General features: G+C 44.2%; 1 protein-coding gene across 1 annotated transcript in view; it reads left to right on the forward strand.

The window, feature by feature from the left end:
• Window positions 1-25677, forward strand: part of LOC129853700 (synaptic vesicle glycoprotein 2C-like) — a 39809-nt gene extending 14132 nt beyond the window's left edge. The window contains exons 3-13 of the mRNA XM_055920035.1: window positions 6306-6486; window positions 7763-7914; window positions 15025-15158; window positions 15986-16075; window positions 16720-16830; window positions 16951-17039; window positions 17522-17686; window positions 20024-20157; window positions 20380-20586; window positions 21258-21417; window positions 21567-25677. Coding sequence (XP_055776010.1) covers window positions 6306-6486; window positions 7763-7914; window positions 15025-15158; window positions 15986-16075; window positions 16720-16830; window positions 16951-17039; window positions 17522-17686; window positions 20024-20157; window positions 20380-20586; window positions 21258-21417; window positions 21567-21750 — 1607 coding nt within the window. The 3' untranslated portion in view covers window positions 21751-25677. The remainder of the gene's footprint in view (window positions 1-6305; window positions 6487-7762; window positions 7915-15024; window positions 15159-15985; window positions 16076-16719; window positions 16831-16950; window positions 17040-17521; window positions 17687-20023; window positions 20158-20379; window positions 20587-21257; window positions 21418-21566) is intronic.
• The last annotated feature ends 1823 nt before the right edge of the window (window positions 25678-27500 follow it).

The raw sequence follows: 27500 nt of genomic DNA on the forward strand, positions 1-27500 counted from the left end.
TGCTACCGCAGAGAGAGTGTGTGTGATAGAGGGCTGTGGGGTGGGAGAGCGTGTGTGTGTGGGGGGGGGGGGGCTCTCTTATCGAGCACTCATAGTATCAAAATACTTCACGCCTATCTGGTCATTACCCTTGATGCAAGGGAGCTTAGAAGCATTACTTAGCTGAATGAGTCATCCCATTGTGCTTGCACCCCTGGGCCCAAGATAAGTATAATTTCATAAAGATTTCATTGAAATCTTTGCTACCCCCACCAACCAAAAATATGACAAAGAGACCCAATCTTTTTTTCTGCAGAGGTGGTGGTTTTCTTACGGCAAAAGAGGGGGCACGAATCCCATCAAGCCTGACATGATCTGGTACAAATATGATTACACGCTGCTCAGTGTAAAGGAGCTGAACAGAAGCGAGGAGAGGAGGGGAAAAGGAGAGTGGAGGAGAGGAGAGGAAAGATATAGGGAAGAATAGGAGGACACAAGCAGAAAAAGAAGAGCGGGGAGAGATCAGCACAGTGAGATAGAAAGCAGACAGGAAATGAAAGAAGATCAGAAGAGAGGAGAGGAGAAAAGAGACAAGAGGATAGGTAAAGAGAGAGTATGAAAACAGTAAAAAATACAAATAAAAGGAAACCACCAGACCGTTGTTTACAGTGACAGAATTAGCTTCCGACAGGCACGCCGTACTCCCCAATATGCAGTATGAACAGAACAGGGCAAGCGTTTTGTGTGGCGCTGAATCAGTTTACCCCTCTAAGAGTGAAGAGCATCAAAGCGTGAAATCGGAAAAGAGACCATGATGCAGCTGAGCGCTCTCACTACTCTTAGGGGGCTCCTTAGGATCTGACAGCACAAAAAACACCACCACCATGCCCCCCCCCCCCCTCTCTCTCTTCACTTCCTCTCATGCACTCTTTCTCTGAACTCCGTTTCCTCTCTTTTGCTTTATCTCTCACTCTCTTATTCTTCACTCCTTTCCTCTTTTTCCGAACTTCTCTCCCTCGTTCTCCTCTCACTATGCTAATTTTTTCTGCCCTTTTCTATTTGTTTACATCCTTTTCCTTCACCTTCTCCATCTGCCCTTTTCTCCTCCCCATTACAATTTATTTGATTATCTCTCTCTTTTTGCCCTTGATGGTCAAGTTTACAAGAGCTGCTGAATCATGATACTTGACTGGGTGTATGTGTGTGTGTTTTGCCGCACTGTTCAGCTCCAGCACCTTTCCCTTTAGGGTTTGTGTGTTGGTGCGTGTCTGACTGTTTGTTGAACATTTCCCTGTTTTGGAGATGTGTTTTGACATATCTGTGATCTATGTGAGTGCTTTGGGACAGAGAGTTCTGATGCAGGGGTTTTTTTATGGGACGATGTGGAGTTTCGTTGCCATGAGGTTAACCTGTCCAAATTCAAATACTGTATATTCTCTTCACTTTTGGGACCAGAGGCATACCACCCTGCATCCCACTGCTGGCTTGCCTCAGAAGCTAAACAGCGTTGGTCCTGGTCGGTCCCTGGATGGGAGACCAGATGCTGCTGAAAGTGGTGTTGGAGGTCTCGGTAGGAGGCATTCTTTCCTCTGGTCTAAAAAAAAAAATCCCAGGGCAGTGTACTAGGGTGTCTTTTTTTCTATCAAAGATTCAGTCTCGTTTCACCCTGTTGAGAGAACCCAATCACCCAGACAGTCATGTTGTTTCACCACCTCCTGCTTGGCCACAGATCACCTCATCATCACAACTCTCCTCTCTCACACCTTCTTGACCCCACCAGGGAATAGAAACACACACGTTCACCCTGCCTTTCCCAAGCTATTCTAGATGTGACCTGTGTATACATTATGTCATCTATCTCTCCATCCACCAGACTTCTGGGCCATAGCCTATAGAACTAGACTTTTTACACGTGAATAGACTCGGACGCCCAGGCTTTGCTCACATGGTTTCTATACCGAAGGTAAGGTGAAAGCCTGTGACAGAGGATAACATGTGAATTGACTTGACCCTCTGTTGGCCTGCAGGTTTGAATGAAGCTGCATTCACCCCCCCCCCCCCCCCCCCCCCGCCACTCCCCTGCCATGACAGGGAGGGGCTACAGATAATGGGGAGCACTGAGCCACTCTGAAAAACGGGCTGTCTGTTTCTAACCTAGCCTTAACTGAGGGGTGAATGTCTATTTGGTCATATCTATTCCTGTATGTCATTTAGTCTAGCAGTACTTTATTTAGTAACCATGTGTAATGTGTGTGGAATGAACATTCCTAAATGCACTAGTATCATACTTCTTAGAAAGTGTGGCCAACCCTGTTTCACCACCAGATGCTCTGTCCACTGCTGCTTCCTTCTGCAGAACAGTTTGTGCAGCGTAATAATTGCTTGGGTTCTACAGGAGCAAACTAGCGCCTAGCAAAGTGCCTGGTCATAACAAGAGTAGCAGGGGACTATAGTCTGTAGACTAGAAGCTGCACAGTTAAATAGAAATATCTTGTCTGAAGTCATACAGCTTTTATGGGTACTTGTGTGTCTGAAAAGCATATAGAGGATACTAGCATATAAATATAGGTTTTGCACAATCAGTACAGCACTCAACCATGTGTAGCTGGCTAAATGCTTCTAGACAGTTGGTGAATGGGACGCTAGAGTATTTCAACATAGTGATACTGTAGATGTCTTTCCCCCATGATTCACGTTATCAGCCAGTGCTGAGATAATCAAACCCCCAGATGCTGTGCAGTAAAACACAGACCAATCAATACATGAATGAGGTATTCGGACGTCCTCTAGGGGCTATTAGACAGTATGATCATGGTTCAACTGTTTTACTGTTTCATAAGATATCTGGCATCCTAGGCTCCTTTCTCTCTTTTTGAGACAAAAGGGTTATTTGTGGGGGGGAAAGGGTTATTCCTAGAACCATAAAGGGTTCCCTTATGGGTAGGGCTGGGAATTTCTAGGGACCTCACCATACGATATTATCACAATACTTAGGTGCCGATACGATATGTATGGCGATTCTCACGATTCTAGTATTACAATTAGATACCGTGATTTTATTGCAATTTGATGTTCCAAACATATTACATATATGTCTGCTGCAGCCTCCTGAGTGGCGCAGTGGTCTAAGGCACTGCATCGCAGTTGCTAGCTGTGCAACTAGAGATCCTGGTTCGAGTCCAGGCTCTGTCGCAGCCGGCTGCGACCGGGAGACTCATGGGGCGGCGCACAATTGGCCCAGCGTCATCCGTGTTAGAGGAGGATTTGGCCGGCAGAGATGTCCTTGTCCCATTGCTCTCTATCGACTCCTGTGGGCACAGTGCACGCTGACACGGTCGCCAGGTGTACGGTGTTTCTTCCGACACATTGGTGTGGCTGGCTTCCGGGTTAAGAGGGCATTGTGTCAAGAAGCATTGTGGCTTGTTGGGTCGTGTTTCGGAGGACGCATGGCTCTTGACCTTTGCCTCTCCCGAGTCCGTACGGGAGTTGCAGCGATGAGACAAGACTGTAACTACCAATCGGATACCACGAAAAAGGGGTAAAAGTAAAAAATTATAATAATAAAAAAATCACATGTCTGCTGCAGAGAGATGAGAGAGCATGAGAATAAAAGTGCTGAAAACATGTTGGCTCACTATTTAAAAAGAAGATGGAGAGAAAGCTATATGATGCAGGTACAGCCGACTAGCGCAAAAAAAAAAATATATATATTTTTTTACAAATCAATACTTGGAGTCAAAGTATCAATATAATATTGTCCAAAAAACATACAGCAATATGTAACTGTATAGATGTGTTCCACCATCACGACAGAAGGGGACAAGCTGAAGTACCCTCTCTAAAATGTATTAAAAAATCTATGGTCCTAGTGCATGTGTAACACAAATGTCTGTTTGTCAAATGGAAATCTAAGGCCTGGAAAACAGTGTGGGGAAAAGTATGGGCAGTATTTGATATATCACTATTATTTGTGTTGTCCCTTTTGTCAGGAAGAGGTCAAGGAGTATGCTGTCATCCTAATGCCTTGGATTCAGGGCTGTATCAAGATGGCCGAATTGCTTGCTGACTCTCCCCAAATCCTAATCTCAACCATTAGATCATAAAAAAGAACCTCAGATCAGCGACTATGGCCAAGTGTTAATGACCCCAGTTTGACCCCTGAAGTAAGAGAGTTAAGTCAGATCCTCATCTATCCACAACAGTGGGGAGATGAGATCTGAATGAGGTGTATCTTGTTATACCCTGAATTGCAATTATTTGGACCAGACGTCATTGCTTCAGGCTAAATTATATCACACCATGTGTAATCAGAATATGGCCTAATCTATCTGCAATCTGTTCTTTATTGTCATAGCGACTGAAATGTAAAATACAAATGACAGTGCTTTTGTAATGAGAGAGCTATCCCTTGGACGCCATTTCCTGTTTACTCGCCGGTTTATCTGTTTATATGGCGGTTTCTTATTATATAAAAAATATATATTTAGATGGTGTCTGAGTCCTCTTAAGGAATCATGTTTGATGGGAAAGTCTCTTGACCAGGACTTCACAGCATTCAGTCTATCAATGCATGAAATAATTCAATCCTAGAAAGATTCAAAATGGACTGGTAGGCCATAGCAGGACAATGACTAAAGGTGGATACTGTTTCGACTTGAGAAGATGAACATCTTCCTGAGATTATAGAGCAGAAGGGTACAGGAACAGTACTTTGGCATTAATAATAGAGAAGGATATCTCATAGTGTTCCAAGACCATGATCAGCAGTGGGTGAAATTGATGCAGAGATAAAGTCACCCAGTACAGTGCCTTCAGAAAGTATTCACACCCCTTGACTTTTCCCACATTTTGATGTGTTACAGCCTGAATTTAAAATGGATTACATTGAGATGTTTTGTCACTTATACACACAATACCCCATAATGTCAAAGTGGAATTATGTTTTTCGAAATGTTTAAAAATCTATTAAAAATGAAATTCTGAAATGTCTCAAGTCAATAATTATTCAACCATTTTGTTATGGCAAGCCTAAATAAGTTCAGGAGTAAAAATGTGCTTAACAAGTCACATAATCAGTTGCATGGACTCACTCTGTGTGCAATAATAGTGTTATTTTTCAATGACTGCCCCATATCTATACCCCACATATACAATCATCTGTAAGGTCCCTCAGTCGAGCAGTGAATTTCAAGCACAGATTCAACAACAAAGACCAGGGAGGTTTTCTTATGGTTCGCAAAGAAGGGCACTGTATTACTGACCACATTCTTCATCCCATTGATTCATGTCACACTAGTGGGTCCAGGTTTATTCCATCTGTGTTTACTCATCACATCACAGTGGGATTGAGAATGGGTTGTGTTTTACTGTACGGACTTCATCCCTCAACTCTTACTTATATTGTATAACTCCTTATCATTCTGTCCGGTAACAGGAATTTAATAGTTCTCGGTGAAAGTATTTATGAAGTGTTCTCTTGGGATGTGCAAATAATTGAACACAAAACTGAAAGAAAAGTTTAATCTGCAGTATAATTTGGGTTATGATTTGGGCAGTAAGGCAAGAGAGATCCTTTGTTATTCCTGCATGAGATAAAGGTTTTAACAGTCAAAAGATGAGCAGGATTTTTCAAGTTGTTATTCTACCAAGACATCTCCACTCTCAGGAGAAGTGGAATTTATTACACAAAAACAGAGTCATTCAACAGATTTGGTGATAACATGTTCTTATTGATGTATGATAATCAGCACTAATGGGCCTTAATGCCGCTCCATACTTTACTGCGACAATTTTATACCCTTCACTTTAGCAGCTAGAGCCCACGGAGGGGCCATAAATCCTAATAGTTCAGTCCCAAATGGCACCCTGTTCCCTAGATGGTGCACTACTTTTGACCAGAGCACTGGGTCCTTGTCAAAAGTAGTGCATTAGAAAGGGAATAGGGTGCCATTTAGGAAGCACACAATGTCTCCTGGCAGGGATATGATGTCAGGTAGAGAGGGACTAGAGGTGATTATGACATTGCATATTAAAATAGCATGGGATATAAAAAAATATTTAACAGTAATGTCCACTGTGTTCTGCTGAAGACAATGTGAATCCACCATTAAGATTAGCTTTATCAACCAGTAAACAATTCTTATCTACACAGTCAAATTCACACAGTATTTGTTGGTTTGTTTGAAGGTTCGATGACAATTGGTTTGAGCATTGCTTTGTGCTGTGCAAATAGATATGGTATAAATCTAAAGTATCTCGCTGTCTCTCTGTCTCGGTCTCTATCTATCTCTGTCTGTCTGTCTCTCTCTCTCTCTCTCTCTCTGCAGGCAGTATTGTGTACCTGGGGATGATGGTGGGGGCGTTCTTCTGGGGGGGCATGTCGGACAAGGTGGGCCGCAGACAGTGTCTGCTCATCTGCATGTGTGTGAACGGCTTCTTCGCCTTCCTGTCCTCCTTCGTTCAGGGTTACGGCATCTTCCTGTTCTGCCGCATGATCGCAGGCTTTGGGTGAGTGTCTGACTGGGGTTACAATGGCAAGCAACCTAAAACCTTGTTTCATTCATTCATTGATGTGAGCCTTTGTAAACACGTTTGTGCGTCTTCTACTTGGAGTGGATTAATGATTTTAACATTGCTGGTAAAATGCTTTACAAGGCTCAAAAACAAAACAATTAGCACAAAAGAATTCCCCTCATTCGTCAAATTAATTTGAAAAAGTTCAAGCAAAAAGTGCACAAGAATTCTAAAAGCAATATCTCAACAAACAACATTCAGTCCTTTCTTTCGGTCTTGCACTCGCTGATTCTGGTGTCTCATTCAATCAGATCTGTTTTTGTCAAGGTTTCCCCTGGCTTGCCAAATCCTAGGGATGTTTCCTTAGCCATCACCGTCATCATGCCACACTGGCTTTTGGTAAGCCTTTAGTGAAAGGCTCTGTGACAAATGATTGTCTGAAATATGCTTCTGGGGCATTTAAAGGCAGCCTTATGATGGACAAGTGACATTTGATTTGGAAACTACTGTACTAGCGCTGTACGACCATCCTGATCTCGCGAGCTTACATTCTATTTCGCTACGCAATGAAACGAAAACAAAAGCGCAGCAGTCAGGATAGTGGAGCAGGCTACTACTTTACAGCACCATTTCAAAATGTCCATATTGTTATTCACTGGCTGCATGGCCTCTAGCCTCACATGTCTAGCAATGTAAGAACAGAGCATTGATTTATAGAGAGAAAATATTGCAGGGGTGTAACGGTCCCTGTCAAAAGCTAATTTACTAATTGCCTCCCGCCCCTCTCCCCAGAGGGACTCAATGTAATTGAAAAGGCTTGCCAGCCAAACTGCCTTCTGTTCGAGTCATGGACGACTGGCTCCAAGCCTAATGGTTAACTGGAAAGCCAAGGAAATGCCCTTTTGGCAAAGTTGTCTTATTTTGAGGAAAATTGTTAGAGTGTTTGTTTCTATTATCTACTTTTACAGTAGTAAAAACTGTTCCAGCTGCGTCACATCTGAACAATACAAAAGGTTCCTCAGAGAAAATAAAGGCCCCACAAAATATATTTTTTAAATAACAAAAAAACAACAGCTTTTTGTTATTGTTGCAGCAATGTACTATAGATATAGTTCTTTTTCATGGGTCAACTAATTTGTAGGTGTTAAGAAAATGTAACCTTCCGCATAATCCGTGAGACTCTACTCGTTGTCCTATGGCATATCATCTTCTGGTGCATTGCGCCACCAAGTAATTAAGCAACTCATTGTCCTGTCCTTGTCTCCTTCAGAACAGGGGGGGTTGTACCCATCGTCTTCTCCTTATTTGCGGAGGTGCTGTCCAGAGAGAAGAGAGGGGAGCACCTGAGCTGGCTCTGCATGTTCTGGATGATTGGCGAGATCTATGCTTCAGCCATGGCCTGGGCCATTATACCACACTACGGTAAGTAGTATACTGTTATACCACGTTAAAGCACTACGGTGACTCACCCGGACTAGTTCACACTCACACAGGTGGAATGAACACATCATAGGCATTTTAGTAATAAAACCTTGGTTAGATGGTTATGATGCCCCTGAATGTGGTATAATATTTTGACATTGTATTGTTTACAAAGTAAAAACAAATAAAAAAATGGGACACAATGTTAAAACTTTCTGCACAAATCCAGGTTAGCAGAGTATAACCAGCGGATGTGAACGTTTAGCTGTGACCGTGGGTGAAGGTGCCAGTTTGCCCTGCTGGCGCGTCAACTAAGTGGCTGCAGACTGGGAGAGGGACAGTTTAAGTGATTAATGTAGGCCTGGAAACCACGGGGATACACATACAGGCACACATAGGGATATTTAAAGGATGAAGGCGTAACGGTGGGAGATAGGAGACTGTGATTTACGACTGCTACACTGGAATAAGCTGCACTCATCAATAAAGAAAAGGGAAAAGGCTTGAAAATGGGCTTTCCTCTCTCTCTCTTCCTCACACTATATCAATCTCTCCCACCACCCGTCTCTCTGTCTGAGCCTATTTCTCTCTGCTCATCTTCTCTTTCCCTTTCTTTCTGTTCTTCTCTTTCCTCCCCCTCTTTCACTGTCTCCCAATGTCTCTTCCAACCACCTCTTACTGGCCCTCCCTCCCTGTCCCTCCTCTCCTTCTCTCTGTCTGGGGATGTTCTTCTTGATCAAGCATAATTAGCTTTTTCTTCTTGCTCTAACCTAATGGGACAAAGCTACAGCTATCCATGATTTATGGTCGAGCCGTGTTTTAGCCCAGCCGTGGGTGACGTCAGTGAGAGGCTTCATGGAGGATATTTCACTGTGCCGGCCGTGCTGAGCCACTGAAATCCCTGTTTGTACAAATAGTGACTGCACTGTAGACATTGAAGGCAATGATACCTGAAACAGTTGGGGTTCATTTAAGATTTCAGATCATTGAGCTGCTTTTAGGAAAATCCACAGTTTCTCTTTATTGTGCAGAAGCTATAGAGGAGGGCTACACACACACACACACACACACACACACACACACACACACACACACACACACACACACACACACACACACACACACACACACACACACACACACACACACACACACACACACACACACACACACACACACAATCTGATAAACCTAGTGAGTCTCACTGAGAAAGCTCTGCTGTCAGGTCTGCAGATATCCCTTTGAAGGCTTGGTAGTAAACCCACTCTGCTCTCATTCTTTCTGACACACACTCTCTCTTTACTCTCTCACTCTTCCTCTCTCCATATCCTCTCTCTTTCTATCCTTTATCTCCCCCTTATCTCCCTCCCCCCTTTATCCCCCCCCCCCCTCTCTCTCTCTGAGCGTGCCTTGCATACTCCAGCACTTTTGGGAGATTTTTATGTTCTCTCCAACTGCCGCAGTGCCCGCCAACAGCGATGTGGCTGAGGAGCCTGAGGTGTAGTCTTTTGTCTCATACAGAAACAGATAATGATGGATTACCACACATCTACCACCTCATTGGTGTTTAATACTCCATTAAAGTTCTTTATATACCTCCTCACTTGTCTTCAACGCTCTGCAGCTCCTAATGTCTTCTAAAGCCTCATGACAAAGACACAGATGGAGACTACAGGAGCCTGAATCAGCCGGCAGAGATCTCCGTCATACTGCAGCCTTTAGTTACACTACTAGGAGTCTCTCTCCCTCCATCCATCCATCCACTTAGTCAATTATGTACATAATCCCAGTAATGGCATTTTCAATGGCAAAAACACTAACCCTCCGGGGCTGACAGCACAGCTATATCCCCATAGACAAGGCAATCACTGCAGCACATCAAATCTTACACACACACACACACACTAATACATTACCATCAGCATACATGTGTCATGTTAACACACGCACACACACACACACACACGCACACACACACGTGCAAGCACGCACAGACACACAAAGTTCATGCATTCACACCAACACACACATGCACGAGACCCTGAATGTAAGGAATTGAGATTGCCTACATGGTAGTCACTGGGAATCCTTGGCATCCTCCCACACACACCTACAGGACAGTGTCATTACTCAGCACACAACCACAGTAACACCCCAGCAGTTCTATACATTAACGCTTACAAACACGGTGTGTGGATGACTCTGATGCACGCACAAATTGATGTACAGCCCCACAACCGCCATACACGGGTGGTTTGAGAGAGATGATCTGTGTATGACAACCTTTCTCCAAGTCTGGCTTTATTTCCACAGTGGTTGATAAGCGGTGGTATCAATCTGCCATTAGATTCATTTCTAGCAGTAATTTCCTTGCATTAATATGAACAGTGTTGATGGATAATGGGGTTATTCCTTTAAATCGTGTTAAAAAGAAAAGGGCCTGATCCAGAGGGAGAGACGTGGGAGGTCACGACTAACATCCCTCTTCTCCCTCCTTCCCCAAATAGGAACAGGGAACATAAGCACACACACACACACACACACACATTGCATTATCCCTCTTACACTAATGTACACTCCCACACACTGAAGAACAGTCATTTTCAGTAAAAACGAGATAAGGAGAACAAAAATATACCTCTTCATTGTTTTGGATATGCCCTGTTACTGTAGTTCTCAGCTACAGTGTTTATAGTGTACATACCGCATGTAACAGTCCTGACCTGTTTTATGTTGTTTTTTATGTGTTTATGGTCAGGGCATGTGTTTTGGGTGGGCAGTCTATGTTATCTGTTTCTATGTTGGTTTCGGTGTGCCTGGTATGGCTCTTGATTAGAGGCAGGTGGTTTGCATTTTCCTCTAATCAAGAGTCATATTTAGGTAGGGCATTATCACTGTGTGTTTGTGGGGGATTGTCTCCTGTGATGTCTTCGTGTCGTTATCTATGTTTTTTCACATATGGAGCTGTTTGGCTGTTCGTTTTGTTTCGATGTCGTCTGTTGCCTGTTCGTGAGTTTACGTTCCAGTTATGTAAGTTTATGTTCAGGTTTTCGTTCTACGTCGTTTTTTTATTTTTGTAGTTTGAAAGTGTTTTGTTTAGTTTTCGTGTTGCCATCTGCATCATTGTAATTTATAATAAAGATGGCATATTTCCCAGACTCCGCATTTTGGTCAGAAGATCCTTCTCTCCTCACCTCATCTGAGGATGAGGAGAGCGACAGCTCTTACAGAATCACCCACCTAAAATACAGAGACCAAGCGGTATGGGAATGCTCGACGGAGCAATAAGGATTTCTGGACTTGGGAGGAGATATTGGACGGTAGAGGACCTTGGGCTCAACCAGGGGAATATCGCCGTCCTAAGGAGGAGAAGAGGGCAGCCACAGCCCAGGAGCGCTGGTATGAGGAGGCAGCGCGACGACGCGGTTGGGAGCCCGTGAGTAAGACCCAAAAATTTCTTGGGGGGGGGCACACGAGGAGTGTGGTAAAGCCGGGTAGGATACCCGAGCCAACTCCCCGTGCTTACCGTGGAGGTAGAAGGCGTCGTACTGGTAAGACACCGTGTTATGCGGTAAAGCGCACGGTGTCCCCAGTACGCGTGCTTAGCCCAGTGCGGGCTATTCCACCTTGCCGCACTGGGAGGGCTAGGTTGGGCATCGAGCCGGGTGCCATGAAGCCGGCCCAACGTAGCTGGTCTCCAGTACGTCTCCTCGGGCCGGTGTACATGGCACCAGCCTTACAGGTGGTGTCCCCGGTTCGCCTGCATAGCCCAGTGCGGGCTATTCCACCTCGCCGCACTGGCAGGGCTACGGGGTTCATTCAACCTGGTAGGGTTGGGGAGGCTCGGTGCTCAAGAGCACGTGTCCTCCTTCACGGTCCGGTATATCCGGTGCCACCTCCATGTACCAGTCCTCCGGTGGCAGCCCCCCGTACCAGGCTGTCTCTCCGGGTTCTCTCTCCTGCTGTTTCCTCCTCTCCAGCGCAGCCGGTGCCTAGACCACGCACCAGGCTGTCTCTCCTTCTCCTCCCTACAGAGCTATCTGTCTCCCCAGCGCCATCTGAGCCATCCGTCTCCCCAGCGCCATCTGAGCCATCCGTCTCTCCAGCGCCATCTGAGCCATCCGTCTCCCCAGCGCCGTCTGAGCCATCCGTCTGCCATGAGCCTGCAAAGCCGCCCGTCTGCCATGAGCCTGCAAAGCCGCCCGTCTGCCATGAGCCTACAGAGCCATCCGCCAGACAGGAGCCGCTAGAGCCGTCAGCCAGACAGGAGCCGCTAGAGCCGTCAGCCAGACAGGATCTGCCAGAGCCGCCAACCAGACAGGATCTGCCAGAGCCGCCAACCAGACAGGATCTGCCAGAGCCGCCAACCAGACAGGATCTGCCAGAGCCGCCAGCGAGCCATGAGCAGCCAGAGCCGTCAGAGAGCCATGAGCAGCCAGAGCCGTCAAAGAGCCATGAGCAGCCAGAGCCGTCAAAGAGCCATGAGCAGCCAGAGCCGTCAGTGAGCCATGAGCAGCCAGAGCCGTCAGAGAGCCATGAGCAGCCAGAGCCGTCAGAGCGCCATGAGCAGCCAGAGCCGTCAGAGCGCCATGAGCGTCGAGAGCCGTCAGCCTGCCATGAGCGTCGAGAGCCGTCAGCCTGCCATGAGCGTCAAGAGCCGTCAGCCTGCCATGAGCGTAGAGAGCCGTCAGCCAGCATGGACCTGCCAGAGCCGTCCAAACAGGACCTGCCAGAGTCCTTCAGCCGGGATCTGCCCCTTGTCCCGGTGTTGCCCCTTGTCCCGGTGCTGCCCCTTGTCCCGGTGCTGCCCCTTGTCCCGGTGCTGCCCCTTGTCCCGGTGCTGCCCCTTGTCCCGGTGCTGCCCCTTGTCCCGGTGCTGCCCCTTGTCCCAGTGATGGTCCTTATCCTGGTGCTGCCCCTTGTTCTGGTGCTGCCCCTTGTCCCGGTGCTACCCCTTGTTCCGGTGCTGCCCCTTGTCCTGGTGCTAGCTGTTTATTTAGGGGAAGGTAGTGTTAGGGTGGGCATTAGAAGGGGTAGAAAGAAGAGGGGAGTGACTATGGTGGTATGGGGACAGCGTCCTGAGCCGGAACCACCACCGTGGTCAACTGCCCACCCGGACCCTCCCCTGGACTTTGTGCTTGTGCGCCCGGCGTGCGCATCTTGAGGGGGGGGTACTGTAACAGTCCTGACCTGTTTTATGTTGTTTTTTATGTGTTTATGGTCAGGGCATGTGTTTTGGGTGGGCAGTCTATGTTATCTGTTTCTATGTTGGTTTCGGTGTGCCTGGTATGGCTCTTGATTAGAGGCAGGTGGTTTGCATTTTCCTCTAATCAAGAGTCATATTTAGGTAGGGCATTATCACTGTGTGTTTGTGGGGGATTGTCTCCTGTGATGTCTTCGTGTCGTTATCTATGTTTTTTCACATATGGAGCTGTTTGGCTGTTCGTTTTGTTTCGATGTCGTCTGTTGCCTGTTCGTGAGTTTACGTTCCAGTTATGTAAGTTTATGTTCAGGTTTTCGTTCTACGTCGTTTTTTTATTTTTGTAGTTTGAAAGTGTTTTGTTTAGTTTTCGTGTTGCCATCTGCATCATTGTAATTTATAATAAAGATGGCATATTTCCCAGACTCCGCATTTTGGTCAGAAGATCCTTCTCTCCTCACCTCATCTGAGGATGAGGAGAGCGACAGCTCTTACACCGCATGTGGATTTGTATTAATTCTGTGTCCATTATGTTGTCTGTCTGTATATCCTGCTTAACGTCGGTCTGTATATCCTGCTCATCATCTGTCTGTATATCCTGTTTATCGTCTGTCTGCATATCCTGCTTATCATCTGTCTCTAAATCCTGTTTATTGTGGCGGCACCACAAATTCCTGTACATACAAATCTATTTGGCGAATAAAGGTGATTCTGAAAAGATTTTACTTTCTCGATGTTCCATCAAATTTTCAGTAAGACCCATTTTCAGTAATATCCATTAAAGTGGGCAACAAATTTGATATTTATAAACTATTTCACAGAATGTATGAAACACATTTAAGGCTTTGAAGGGTTCTACTGTGCCTAAGGGAAAGCACCATGAAATTACAGTGCTGTACATGGGTAGCTCAGTGTTGAGGATAAGATTATGTACATGGCTGTGTACTATTACAATGATTAAGGATAGATATAATTGAAGGCTTTAGCAACCGTTTCCAGCTCGAGGACATAATTAGTCCGGCATGTTCCTTTCCTATGGCAAAGGTGCATAAAGATGGAGGAATTCAGATATGACATTGTTTTTAGCACGACCCACAGAGTTCTTAAACTACGGTGTGCCACATGGTCCAATGTGCCAGTAAATCAGCACAATCTAATTTTTCGTTTTTTCAAATTGGAGCCGTCTTGGAGCTAGAATTGGAATCATGTATACTGTGATAATGCCAATACAAAAAAAGAGTAACGTAGAGCAATGTACAATAAGGTGAACATAGCAAATTAGGCATTTGTGGTAAGTACATAGGGGCCGCCATCTTTATGCAACTTCGCTGTTGAATAGTCCAGAAAATGACTTTAGAATGTGCTGAGATAAGTGTCATTTAGAGAGGGGAATTGGAAATTGATTGTGTGTGCGTGCGTGCGTTTGTGTATGTGAGAATACGTGTGTGTGTGTGTGTGTATGCGTATGTGTGTTGCTGCTATGAAGATGAATCGGACATAGTCTCTACCTGTGGGATGAGATCAGGTACAACATGATTTAACTTAAATGTCCTTTCTTTCCTTCCTTTATTTGTTTGCTTTGTGTGTTGCACTTTCCTCTGTGTGGGGTCTTCTGGAATATACCCCATAGAAATTGTGCAAATAGAACAGACGTCACATCACCAAGGGAAGCAACAATCAGTTGCCCACAAGTAGCTTAAAAGACCCACTCCTGTGACATTTTTTAACTACTATGACTGGAGACCAAAAACAAGCTAAATACTGTATGAATTGAAAAATCGAAGCTCCCTCTCTTGAGAATGTGACCATTATGTAAAATATGCTGATGTGTTCTCTTGTGTCTGATTGTTTGATGATGTATTGTGTGTGATTGGTTGCTGATGGGTTCTCTTGTGTGTGATTGGTTGCAGGCTGGAGTTTCAGTATGGGTTCTGCCTACCAGTTCCACAGTTGGAGAGTGTTTGTGGTCGTCTGCGCCCTGCCCTGCGTTTGTGCTGTCGTGGCTCTCACTTTCATGCCCGAGAGCCCCAGGTTTTACCTGGAGGTAAAGTGTTATGGGAAATGGGGTTTTAGGGAGAATGTCTTCCCCTCACAGACTATGTCAGTGTGTGTGTGCATGGATGGTCAGCTTTCAATTCAATAGTTCCAGTTCTGAACAGTATAGGCAAGTATAGGCAACTAATAGAATGTAGACCAATCCCAGATAGGCATATAGCCTAGTTAATTGGTTATTTAAGTCTGATGATAGTGCAAGGATTGGTTATCATTAACCTAGGGCCCTATAGCAGCTTAGGTCCCTATAGCATCTATTTACTCAGAAAACCATTGAAGAGGGTACATTATCCTAGGTTACTATAATGCTTAAGTGTTTTCATGACAGTGGGTGCTCAGGAGTATTTTTTAAATAATAAAGTATAATTTTTTTGTTTTTGCTCAGTCTGATTGGGTGGGCCTGGCAGGGCCTGGCTTCCCAGTGGGTGGGCCTGTGTCCACCCAGGCCCACACATGACTATGCCCCTGGTTCATGAAAGTTGGAAATGCTTTGTTCTTCAACAGAAAGGCCTATGAGGCAAACAGTTAGTCAGCCTAAAGCTTCAGCAGCAGAGGCCTGGGCTACACATGGCACGCCATTTTGCATGTTTTGTCGAAGATGGCAAATAATAAGCTAATAATAAGCTAACGTCTGTGACAGTAGGTTACGCCTGTTACTGTAGGAGAATTACACTTTGAAGTAAAATGAGTCATCATTGTCGTGACTCCTGTCATCTCACCCCATCTCCTCCCTGTGTGAGCATGGCTGTCACGGAGGAGCGCTCCTGGTTCTCTCTCCGTTAATCCCGTTAATTCCCCCCCGTTTCTCACTCCTGTCAGGTGGGGAAGCACGACGAGGCTTGGATGATCCTCAAGCAGATCCATGACACCAACATGCGAGCGCGTGGGCAGCCGGAGAAAGTCTTCACTGTGAGTATTTTCCCGCCTCGGCTCTTGCTTTGTTCACACAGTAAAAAAACGAAGGCTTATAACCACCAGCGCTGCGACATGTTTAAATATGTGCCGAGGATCATATCTATGATATGAAAAGGTTTTGAAAGGTATTTTGTGTCATTCAAATACGCAATGCCCGAGGCGCGCCTGGAAACAGCACCCCAGTCAATCTACATTTAGAGCTTTTAATTTGGTGTCAGATTTCCTGTCTCTGGAAGTGAACTAAAGCCCTTGCAAATCTCATGATACATCTGTAGCCTATATTTTCAGATGCAGGTTTTTGCTGCTAATGCAATAGCATAAGGGCTCAATCAATCTTGAATTGCAAAACTTGCCTATCAATTTGCAGAGCCTACCTTTTTCCATGGGAAAATCTAATTGCAATGCAGAATAGTTGTAGATACGGTAAGAGAACCAGGTAAATTCCAATTCCTCGGTGCTTCCAGGGCCCGTGTTTTCTTGTACCACCCAGGGATATCCAATGAATGGACCACAGCCACAGACCACCTTCCAGTTACATTTCTCCACCAGCAGTAGCCTACAAGAAAGAAACAGCATAAACATTACTTTTGATGTAATTATGTTATTAAAAACTCAATTTCCCATAATTCCCATCCCAGGTGAACAGAATCAAGATCCCCAAGCATTTGGATGAGCTGGTGGAGATGAAATCAGAGTCGGGGAACCCAGTCTCCAAGGCCCTCTTCAGGTCCAAGACAGAGCTATGTGGGGTGGGTTTTCTCTGCCTCTCCTGCTGTTGGCTCGCTAGATGGCCATGTTAGAAGCAGCATTATCCTGCACTGCACTTTCACAAATCATTATTGATGTGTCTCTCTTGTTTCTCCACACAGATCTGGGTTAACTTTATGAAGTGTTTCGACTACCCTCTGAAAGAAAGCACTATCAAGCTAGCTATTGTTTGGTTTACGCTGTCATTTGGGTAAGCTTTTTATTGTAATGACTCCCACTCCCTCTCTCCTGATAGAAAGTTCTGGTTCTTAATTTAGAGATGTAGGAGTCAGAATAGGCTAACTTCTTTCGTCAGGAAATGCATAGACTTTTGCGCTTGCAGCCACATTGCATTTCTGTCAGCTGTCCAACGTGGTAGCTGAGGTCGCAGCTCCCTGCTCTCAGGAGAACTACTGAATCAATATACTTTCATTGGCCTCTCCTCTCAGTGTGACAGGATGGGAATTCAAGCAGCCTGAGAAGAAAAGAACACTCCTGGAAACCCAACTGAAACAGTGTATTCTACCCCTATAGTTCCAATACATTTCAACTGGCTCTTATGTATAAACATGGATTTCTTTCTATTTGTTAACCTATATCCACTAAAGTGACTCCCTACGCCAAATTCCCTGTGGTACGTACATAACCTAACCTTTATGTTGGTGACGACACTGTGTGTGTCTGTGGATCCAGGTACTACGGCCTGTCTGTGTGGTTCCCTGACGTCATCAAGCACCTCCAGGCAGATGACTACGCCTCCAAGGTGAAGATCCACAGCAACGAACGCATCGAGGACTTCACCTTCAATTTCACCATGGAGAACCAGATCCACACCAATGGTGTCTTCATCAACGACAGGTAGGGAAGAAAGAGACAACTCTTCCACATTACAGTTTCTTACAATCACTTTGGCACTCATTCCGGAACCTTGATGTAATTTTTCAAAACTCTAGACACAAAACTCACAACCAATGGTCAAAATGCACATTTTTCAAAACTCTAGACACAAAACTCACAACCAATGGTCAAAATGCACATTTTTCAAAACTCTAACGCTTTTCCCAATTGCTTGGATACAATACACATAAAGCTAAGATCATTTGTTCATTGAACTCAAATCACCTGTTCAAAATGACACAATTTAACATCAAAGTATTATCATTTCAAAATGCAATTCACACATTACATCTGAAATGACTGTCTATTCATTTCATTACAATGATCTAACTATCAACTGATACAACTGCTCAAAATGATAAGTAACTGTTGCATTACTCTAAATGCATAGTTTTATGGAAACTGACGAACAATATTCCATGTTTAGATCATGAAAGTTTCAGGATAATGAGATCCATTGACACCAATTACCGTGGAACATGAACCAACTGGACTACATTATCTATGGATGTAATATTTAATCATCATTCTTTATCAGACACTGTTTCTATGGTCCCATGTACCACTTTTCCAGACCATGTTTTCAGATTTTACATTACTGTACACTCACCGGCCACTTATCTAGTACTGGGTAGGACCACCTTTTGCCTCCACAACAGCCTGAATTATTCACGGTGTTGTACGTTAAGAGATGCCATTCTGCACCACTGTTTTAAACAGCTGTTATTTGAGCATTTGTGGCCTTTCTGTTAGCTTGAATAAGTCTAGACATTCTCCTCTGACCTCTCTCATTAACAAGGTGTTTTGCCCACAGAACTGCCGCTCACTGAATGTGTTTTGTTTATCGCACCATTCTCTGTAAACTTTAGAGACTGTAGTGCGTAAAAATCCCAGGAAGGCAGCTGTTTCTGAGATGCTGGAATCACCATGTGTGGCATCAACAATCATACCCACGGTCAGTTGCTTAGATCACGCATCTTGCCCGTTCTAATGTTTAGTCGAACAACATCTAAAGCTCTCTACTCTATATACTCTATATATTGAGTTGCGGGCAGCCACATGATTCACTGTTCGAATGTAACCTTCCTTGATGAGCTAAATCAGGTCTGTAGAGCTGATGGCATGACCTATGTCATTGCGTGGGATAATGTCAGGTTCCACCATGCTAAAATGGTGCAAGCATGGTTTCAGGCCCATCCACAATTTACCACCTTGTACTTATCCCCATACTCTCCTTTCCTTAAACCCAATTGAGGAATTTTTCTCCACATGAAGGTGGAAGGTATATGATAGGCGCCCTCGTGAACAAGCCACCCTTCTCCAGGCCATGGAGGACGCATGCAATGACATCACGGAAGACCAGTGTCAGGCCCGAATTTGCCATGCCCGAAGATTCTTCCCAAGATGTTTGGCTAATGAAAACATCCATTGTGATGTGGATGAGAACCTGTGGCCAAATCCACAAGACAGGGTTGATGGAAATATAGAAGTACAGTAATCAATCTTTTGTTTAGCTTTTTACAGTAAGCCAGGTGAGGAACACTGCAGTTGACCTTTAACTGTTTTTTCTTTTTTTGTAGCAAATTATTTTTGCTTTGATTCAAAGAAACCTATGTTGTGATTTTATTGTATTTCATCAATACATTTCATATTTTGTTCAGTGTCTGTAGTATTCTCTCTACTAGTCCTTTTACAGTGATGTATTTACGTGTAGTAGCATAATGAAACGTATCACATATTTTGTACTACAATATTTAATGATTGTATGAACAACTACACAGTGAAACTATCGGTATCTTGTGTGTGGGTGATCTAAATGAATGCTCCTATGGTATTTCATGATAAATGACTTATTTGAACGTATGATTCTGCAAGTGCAAGGTTTCTTTAAAGATATGAATGCACAATGCAATGTTTTGAACATTGGACAGCCTGTGCTACAAGTGATGACCGTTATGAGTTTTGTGTCTAGGGTTTTGAAAAATGACCACAAGGTTCTGAAATTAGTGCCAAAGTGATTGTTAAAAACTGTAATGATGGACAAGCGGTTATAACCTCATCCTCAATGAAAATGGGACTGATGTACTAAAATGGAGTATGGATGGAAATGTGAGTCATTACTATGGCGCTTTTATATTCATCTGGCATGTTTTATCTGCTTTGTCTATGTCAACTAGATGAGATGAATCAACGTTAAATACAGAATAGCCAAGGATTTCTCTGTAAAATGAACGTGACATGTAGGCATTAGTAACTAACCATGTCCACACATACACTTTCCTCTGTTGAACCTTCCAGATTTGTTAATATGAAGTTGAAGTCCATCACCTTTATTGACTCAACCTTCCGTAACTGCTACTTTGACGACGTGACGTCGGTGGGATCCTACTTCCGGAACTGTACCTTCATCGAGGCGTTCTTCTACAACACTGGTAAGACAGACAAACAGAACCAGAAAGAGAACAGTGGCATTTCTGGGCCACCGTGAAGAATCTAGAAGGATCTTTGTCAGGCTTGACCTGTTCTCCTTTCTTTCATACTTCCTTTTTTGTAAAGATATAGTTTCGATGGGCTGAAAAATGTTTGCTAGGTATTGTCCTTTCTCAGCTAAAGTCCTGTCTCAGTCATGCCTATATTCCTGTTTGTGATGGCAGACATCGATGACTCCAAACTGATAGATGGCACAGAGGTGATCAACAGCACGTTTCACCACAACAAGACGGGCTGTCAGATGACATTTGACGACGACTACAGCGCCTACTGGGTCTACTTCATCAATTTCCTTGGAACTCTGGCTGTTCTGCCCGGCAACATCGTCTCGGCACTGCTCATGGATAAAATCGGACGCCTTTCCATGTTAGGTATGTACGGGGATAGTGTGCATAGTGCTTTCGGAGGGCTAACTTTGTTATGAGCATGACTGTATTAGGTTGTTCAAATTAAAAAGGATGTGGTGTGTGCGTCTGTGTGTGTGTGTGCCTGCCTGTGTGTGTGTGTGTCTGCGTCTGTGTGTGTGTCTGCGTCTGTGTGTGCCTGCGTCTGTGTGTGTGCGTGTCTGTGTGTGTGTGTGTTCCTGCGTCTGTGTGTGTTTGCGTCTATGTGTGTGTGTGTGTGTGTCTGCGTCTGTGTGTGTGTATGTGCGTCTGTGTGTCTGTGTGTGTGTGTCTGCGTCTGTGTGTGTGTATCTGTGTGCCTGCGTCTGTGTGTGCCTGCGTCTGTGTGTGCGCGTCTGTGTGTGTGTGTGTTCCTGCGTCTGTGTGTGTTTGCGTCTGTGTGTGTGTGTGTCTGCGTCTGTGTGTGTGTATGTGCGTCTGTGTGTCTGTGTGTGTGTGTCTGCGTCTGTGTGTGTGTATCTGTGTGCCTGCGTCTGTGTGTGCCTGCGTCTGTGTGTGCGCGTCTGTGTGTGTGTGTGTTCCTGCGTCTGTGTGTGTTTGCGTCTGTGTGTGTGTGTGTTCCTGCGTCTGTGTGTGTTTGAGTCTGTGTGTGTGTGTCTGCGTCTGTGTGTGTTTGCTTCTGTGTGTGTGTGGTACAGGTGGCTCCATGGTTCTGTCAGGGATCAGTTGTTTCTTCCTGTGGTTCGGCACCAGTGAGTCGATGATGATCTTCATGCTGTGCCTTTACAACGGCCTGAGCATATCAGCCTGGAACTCACTGGACGTGGTCACCACAGAGTCCTTCCCTACAGATAGAAGGTATAGTTAGCAAGAAAATATAAATGATCCATTCCTATCTGCAACAACAACAAGCATGAACAAACACACAAACATACATATAAAACTCATGTAAATCACTAAAAGACTTTCTAATCCCCCCCCCCCCCCTCTCTCTCTCTGTGTGTCAGAGGGACAGGTTTTGGGTTCTGTAACGCCTTGTGTAAGCTGGCTGCAGTGTTGGGAAACCTGATCTTTGGTTCTCTGGTTGGCATCACCAAGTCCATCCCCATCCTCCTGGCCTCATCTGTGCTGGTGTGTGGAGGCCTGGTGGGGCTCCGGCTGCCTGATACCAGGGCCAACGTACTCATGTAGCCCCAGGAAGGACCACCTGGCCTGTGGAAGACTTGGGCCAAACCTGGTGCAAAGGGTTTGCTTCAAACATGTCCTATGGATGTTTGAGATTTGATTTGCTTATTGCCACTTGTGGTCTCAAAGGGAGTTCAATTGCATAACCCCCCACCCCCACCCCATATCGCTATGAAACAGTATATCTACTTTCACTTTATCAATTTATGTATGTACAAGACACAACCCAAGCTCCAGACCATCTGCACAATTCCCTGGTGTCAAAGGGAAACTCCTATTTATTGTTGAATGTAATATTTGGGGATATCACAACGCCCCTTCCAGGATGGAATGATGTCACTCAATATTTTCATGTTATTTCATCATGATATAATCATAATAGTTAGTGGGGTAGATATTTTAGTGAAGCTTGTGGTGAGCATTGTTCAGGGGAATTGATGGTCAGTTGTTCATGACTGATTGATGGCCGGGCCATTGCCTGTGGATTAGGTCCATCCATCCCCGTATAGTACTGGCTGTGAAGGGAACTACTGTATGTGGGTCCTGTAGTTGGCTGAAGTAGACTCTAGATCAGTGTCATTGGCTGTTTGCTATGAGCTGGCTTGTGAAGTCAGGACTGAGTTAGTGCTATGTGAGTTGTATAGATGTCAGTAGCGCCTGTTGCGTTGTATCTTATGAGCAGTAGCTTCCAGGCATGTTTGTCTGGAGTCATTGCAGGGGCATGGTTAGTGCTGTACATATGAATGTGTTCTTATTAGGCCAGGACAGATGGAGGAGAGAGGGGAAAACAAGCTGTTCTGAGCACAGCCACCCTGCAGTGGGAGAGATGGGGGAATAGATGATCAGAAAGACTGGAGACCACACAGCTGCAACACAGCTGGCCTAGACAGACAGACAGACAGACAGACAGACAGACAGACAGACAGACAGACAGACAGACATGCAGGCAGGCAGACAGGCAGGCAGGCAGACAGACAGACAGACAGACAGACAGACAGACAGGCAGGCAGGCAGGCAGGCAGGCAGGCAGGCAGGCAGGCAGGCAGGCAGACAGACAGACAGACAGACAGACAGACAGACAGACAGAACCGGAGAGAGAACAAGGGTATTTCTGGGCCACCGAGTGTAGATGGATCTTTGTCAGGCTTGATGTGTTCTCACATAATGTTTCACTTGTAATGTCTGCTGGATATATGCACATACCCTGAACTGTCAACCATGAAGAGTCATGGTGATGGACAGGTTTTAACCCACAGTAGCTGGTTTGAAGCTTCTCCCAGAAAACATCTGAAACTATAATAACGAGCTTGTTGTCAGTTGTGGCTATTTATTTATTAGTTTACACTGACAGATGCATAAAGATGGGTTTTCATTACAGTGTTCTGCCCCACTCTACCACAGTCATATATAAACACTCAATATCAAAGCCCTTTGCACCAGCTCTCTAGGCCATATTGAATAACTTGATTTGTTGTTATTTGAAGTGTACATACTAAATGTATCAATATGTTAATATTTATGGTTTTTTGGGGGTATATATCTGCAGCAGTTCTAAAGAATTTGTTGGGGAAAATGTAAGAATCCATTTTTTTTGTATCAACTCTTGTTCTCCACTTCCCCTATTTGTTGTATTCTATGCAGGCTTCCTTGTTGGGATTTATTTATGTTCAGCCTTTGATTTGGCGTTTCTCTTCGCCACTGACTTTGTAATGACATGTCAGGCTGCTTCCTTTTCAAGATACTGAATGGCCTTTTTTTAAATGTGCCTCTTCACCGGAGCGTTCTCCTCATAGACAACAGAACAGGAGACTAAAGGGTACAGGAGGTAAACAGGAAGTGAACTCTGTCTGTGTGTGTGTGTGATGTCCCTTCTCACTATGGTCAACATTTTCAAGTACTGTACATCATCACATTGGTGTGACAGTGACGTGTAAAAGGTACAACATCCATATCAGTTTCAAAAAAGATGCCCTCCCTTCAGATGAATTTGGAAGATAATATTATTTTTAAACTGGATTGGAAAATATCAAATGTTATTTAGAGCAATAAGATATTTAGTAACTGCTTGCATAAGAGTGACCCCACAGACGTAATTTAAGTGAAATGACGTGAAAACAACGTTGATTCAACCAGTGTGTGCCCAGTGGGAATGCAATTGCGTGGATATTTTAAGCAATATTTAAACAGTTTTACAACATTGAGGAAACTATTCCAGTGCTTGTTATAAAAAAAAAACACCTGTGACCATTTGGAAGACATTTTAGAATCAGTAACAAAACAGTATTTTTCAAAAGGCTTTTTGCCAAATGTCTGCACACATAGTTCAATACACAGCACATGTATAAATCTTTGCACTGTATAATGGCTTTTCATTAGTGCTGTACACTGCATAACGTTTCAGTCTCTAAATTCTCACCCAAAGTTGACAAATGCATCTGATGTTTATAAGGCATCCTGCAGATAGCTGTTGGTACTGTAAGCAGTATGATCACCAGACCTCAGTCACAGGTCTACATCTCTACATGGCTCCTTAGTATTTTCTGTGGCTTACTGCCGGTGTAGCTCTCCTGTTCCTGTGTGTGTCGTATCTGTGAGTATATTGTAGTGTTAGTAGTTCACTGTATCAAAACTGCTGTCTGCTTCCACCCTCCTTATTTTAGCTTTACATCATCTTGGATATGGTAAAGTCTGTTTGCTGATTGTTTGTTTCTTGGTATGCACTACAAATGAACAACCGCTGACTTTTTGATGATTTCGTTTTAAGTGATGACATAATCAATGGAACTTGAGTATTTATAGTAGTAGTAATAACATTCTGATTGGGCTTGTGTCAAACCAAAGCTACTGACTGACTACTGTTACCATCTCAGCAGTGTTGTGCATACAATAAGATACCAGTTATTTATCAACAAGGATTGCAGCTGTATGGTGGTACTGGATGTGTTAAACCTAGCGTCTTAACCTAATTGTGACAGCATTGCCTATCTTACAAAGGATAAATAAGTGTCTCTCTTTTTTTGTGTGGGTGTGTGGTTTGGTTTCACTATCATTGTGGGGACCAGAAGTCCTCACAAGGATAGTAAAACAAGGAAAATGTTGACAGGTATGGACATTTCGCCAGTCCCCACAAGAAAAAATGCTATTTTAGGCTTAGAGGTTAGGTTTAGGGATAAGAGTTAGGGTTAGGCTTAGTTTTAGGGTTAACGTTAGAGTTAGGTTAAGGGTTAGGGAAAATAGGATTTTGAATGGGAATTTTTTTGGGGTTCCCGCAAGGATAGTAAAACAAGTGTGTGTGTGTGTGTGTGTGCGTGTGCGTGTGCGCGTGTGTGTGTGTAAGTATTGTACATATCAATGCTGTAGTTGGTGGACTTCTGAGTTAAATCTGTATGCTTTTTGATTGACTGATGCGTCTCCAGCTTTGTTCAAGCGAAAAAATCCATCTATCCATGTTCTACGTCTGTGTTTCCTTGGCTTAAAGCCACATGTCCTCTACTACTGTGTGTACAAACTTGCATGTGTGTATGAAACTTCTCTTTTTTGTGCTCAACTTTGTGTTCTTATTGTATTCTTCTGCCAGAAGAAGAGAAAATGTAGATTTTTGGAAGAAAGAAAGTGAATGTATCACTCGTCAGTTTTTTTGGGACATTTTTTTAAGTGAACAATGGTGTGGGCTCAGATGAACAAATGTGTGGGCTCAGATGAACAAATGTGTGGGCTCTGATGAACAAAGGTGTGTACATTATTGTGAAGGGCATGCCAATTGTGGGATGACTGTATGTACAGACGTCTATAAACATGAAGCTGTGTAGAGAAATATTTGCCAAATGATGCCCTGTGAATATTGTTTTAATTAAAGGAGAATGGCAGGAATTGCAAATAGTGCTGCTTATGAGCATCAAGTATATGAAATAAAGATTTATGTTCTCTAGCAAAGTCAATCATGTGTTCATTCAACTCCTGAGAATATAAAGCTTGATTGCATTGCCGCTTATATAGGTCTGCAGCAGGTCTTTTTGTAGATAATAATATATCAGAGAGTGCATGCAGACTGAAGAGCAATGGGCCCAAAATCGTATTACACTAATAATAGCTTTTGTTTAGCACTGTACTCCCATAATCAGACCTCGAAGAAATGTATGAGTTATCTTGCCTTCAATGTTTGCAAGTCAGAAAATATTATCAATTGTTGTCAGGAATGAAAAATGCTGATTTTCAATTAGTATAGACTATTATAATTCCAGTCCTATAAAGTTGGAAAAGATGATGCGGCTAAACTAAAGTGAGGGCTTGTGGTATTCGTTTTAAAACAACAACACAAACAGCAGCAATGAAGACATCAAAATTCTCATCCACACAGTCCACATTTCCATATTCACTGCCTTATTGTCGTAACTATTTATTTATTTATTTTTATTTTACCGTTATTTTACCAGGTAAGTTGACTGAGAACACATTCTCATTTGCAGCAACGACCTGGGGAATAGTTACAGGGGAGAGGAGGGGGATGAATGAGCCAATTGTAAACTGGGGATTATTAGGTGACCATGATGGTTTGAGGGCCAGATTGGGAATTTAGCCAGGACACCGGGGTTAACACCCCTACTCTTACGATAAGTGCCATGGGATCTTTAATGACCTCAGAGAGTCAGGACACCCATTTAATGTCCCATCCGAAAGACGGCACCCTACACAGGGCAGTGTCCCCAATCACTGCCCTGGGGCATTGGGATATTTTATTAGACCAGAGGAAAGAGTGCCTCCTACTGGACCTCCAACACCACTTCCAGCAGCATCTGGTCTCCCATCCAGGGACTGACCAGGACCAACCCTGACCAGGACCAACCCTACCCCAAAGTAGAACTAGTGGGCATTACGCATGCCAAGTAAAGAAATTACATCTACCCCTGGCTTTTGCCTTTTAATAAAAATAAAAAACCTTCCAACAAAACAAACAGATAAAATGTCAAGTGAAATTTTATGTGGAATTTGGAGTTATAGACTTCTCTCACACACACCCTGCAACATCAGCACAGCAGAGACAAGAAAAAACTTGGACAACACAATAAATTATTACAGGCAGGCATGTCAAGGTGCACTGCTCTGGCCTGGTTACATGTCATGGCGGCAGGTGGCCTAACGCTAAGGGCGTTGGGCCTGTAACTGAAATGTCGCTAGTTTGAATCCCCGAGCAAGGTGTAAAATCTGCCTAGGTGCCCTTGAGCAAGGCACGTAACCCTTATTGCTTGTGGGTCACCATTGATAATGGCATTTCCAATTCACACATGCATTAATACACACTTGTACATGTGTGAAATAGGACATGTATGTAATCCACCATTGTTGGGACAGTGCTGGAATGGAAAATTAAATATCTGAACAAGTACGGTTTAGGTTGGCATGATAGTGTGTAGCCAGCATTAATTTCTCATCCCTGTCCATAAACCCATTCTACCAGGAACTGAAAAGCATGGCTGGCAGCAGTAGGCTTCAGAGGTGGTCAGACTAGCATGAAGTGAGCTATAGGAAATTGCGTTATCAGAAGGACCCTCTTCCCCCTTTATACAGTAGTGCAATACCTTTGACCAGAGCCCTATGGGCCCTTAGGGCTCTGGTCAAAGGTAATGCATCATAAGGGCCTATAGGGCTCTGGTCAAAGGTAATGCATCCTATGGGCCCTTATGATGCATTACCTTTGACCAGAGCCCTGTGGGCCCTTGTGATGCATTACCTTTGATCAGAGGCCTATGGGCCCTTAC

Source organism: Salvelinus fontinalis, chromosome 4 (genome assembly GCF_029448725.1).
Source record: "Salvelinus fontinalis isolate EN_2023a chromosome 4, ASM2944872v1, whole genome shotgun sequence".
NCBI lineage: Eukaryota > Metazoa > Chordata > Actinopteri > Salmoniformes > Salmonidae > Salvelinus > Salvelinus fontinalis.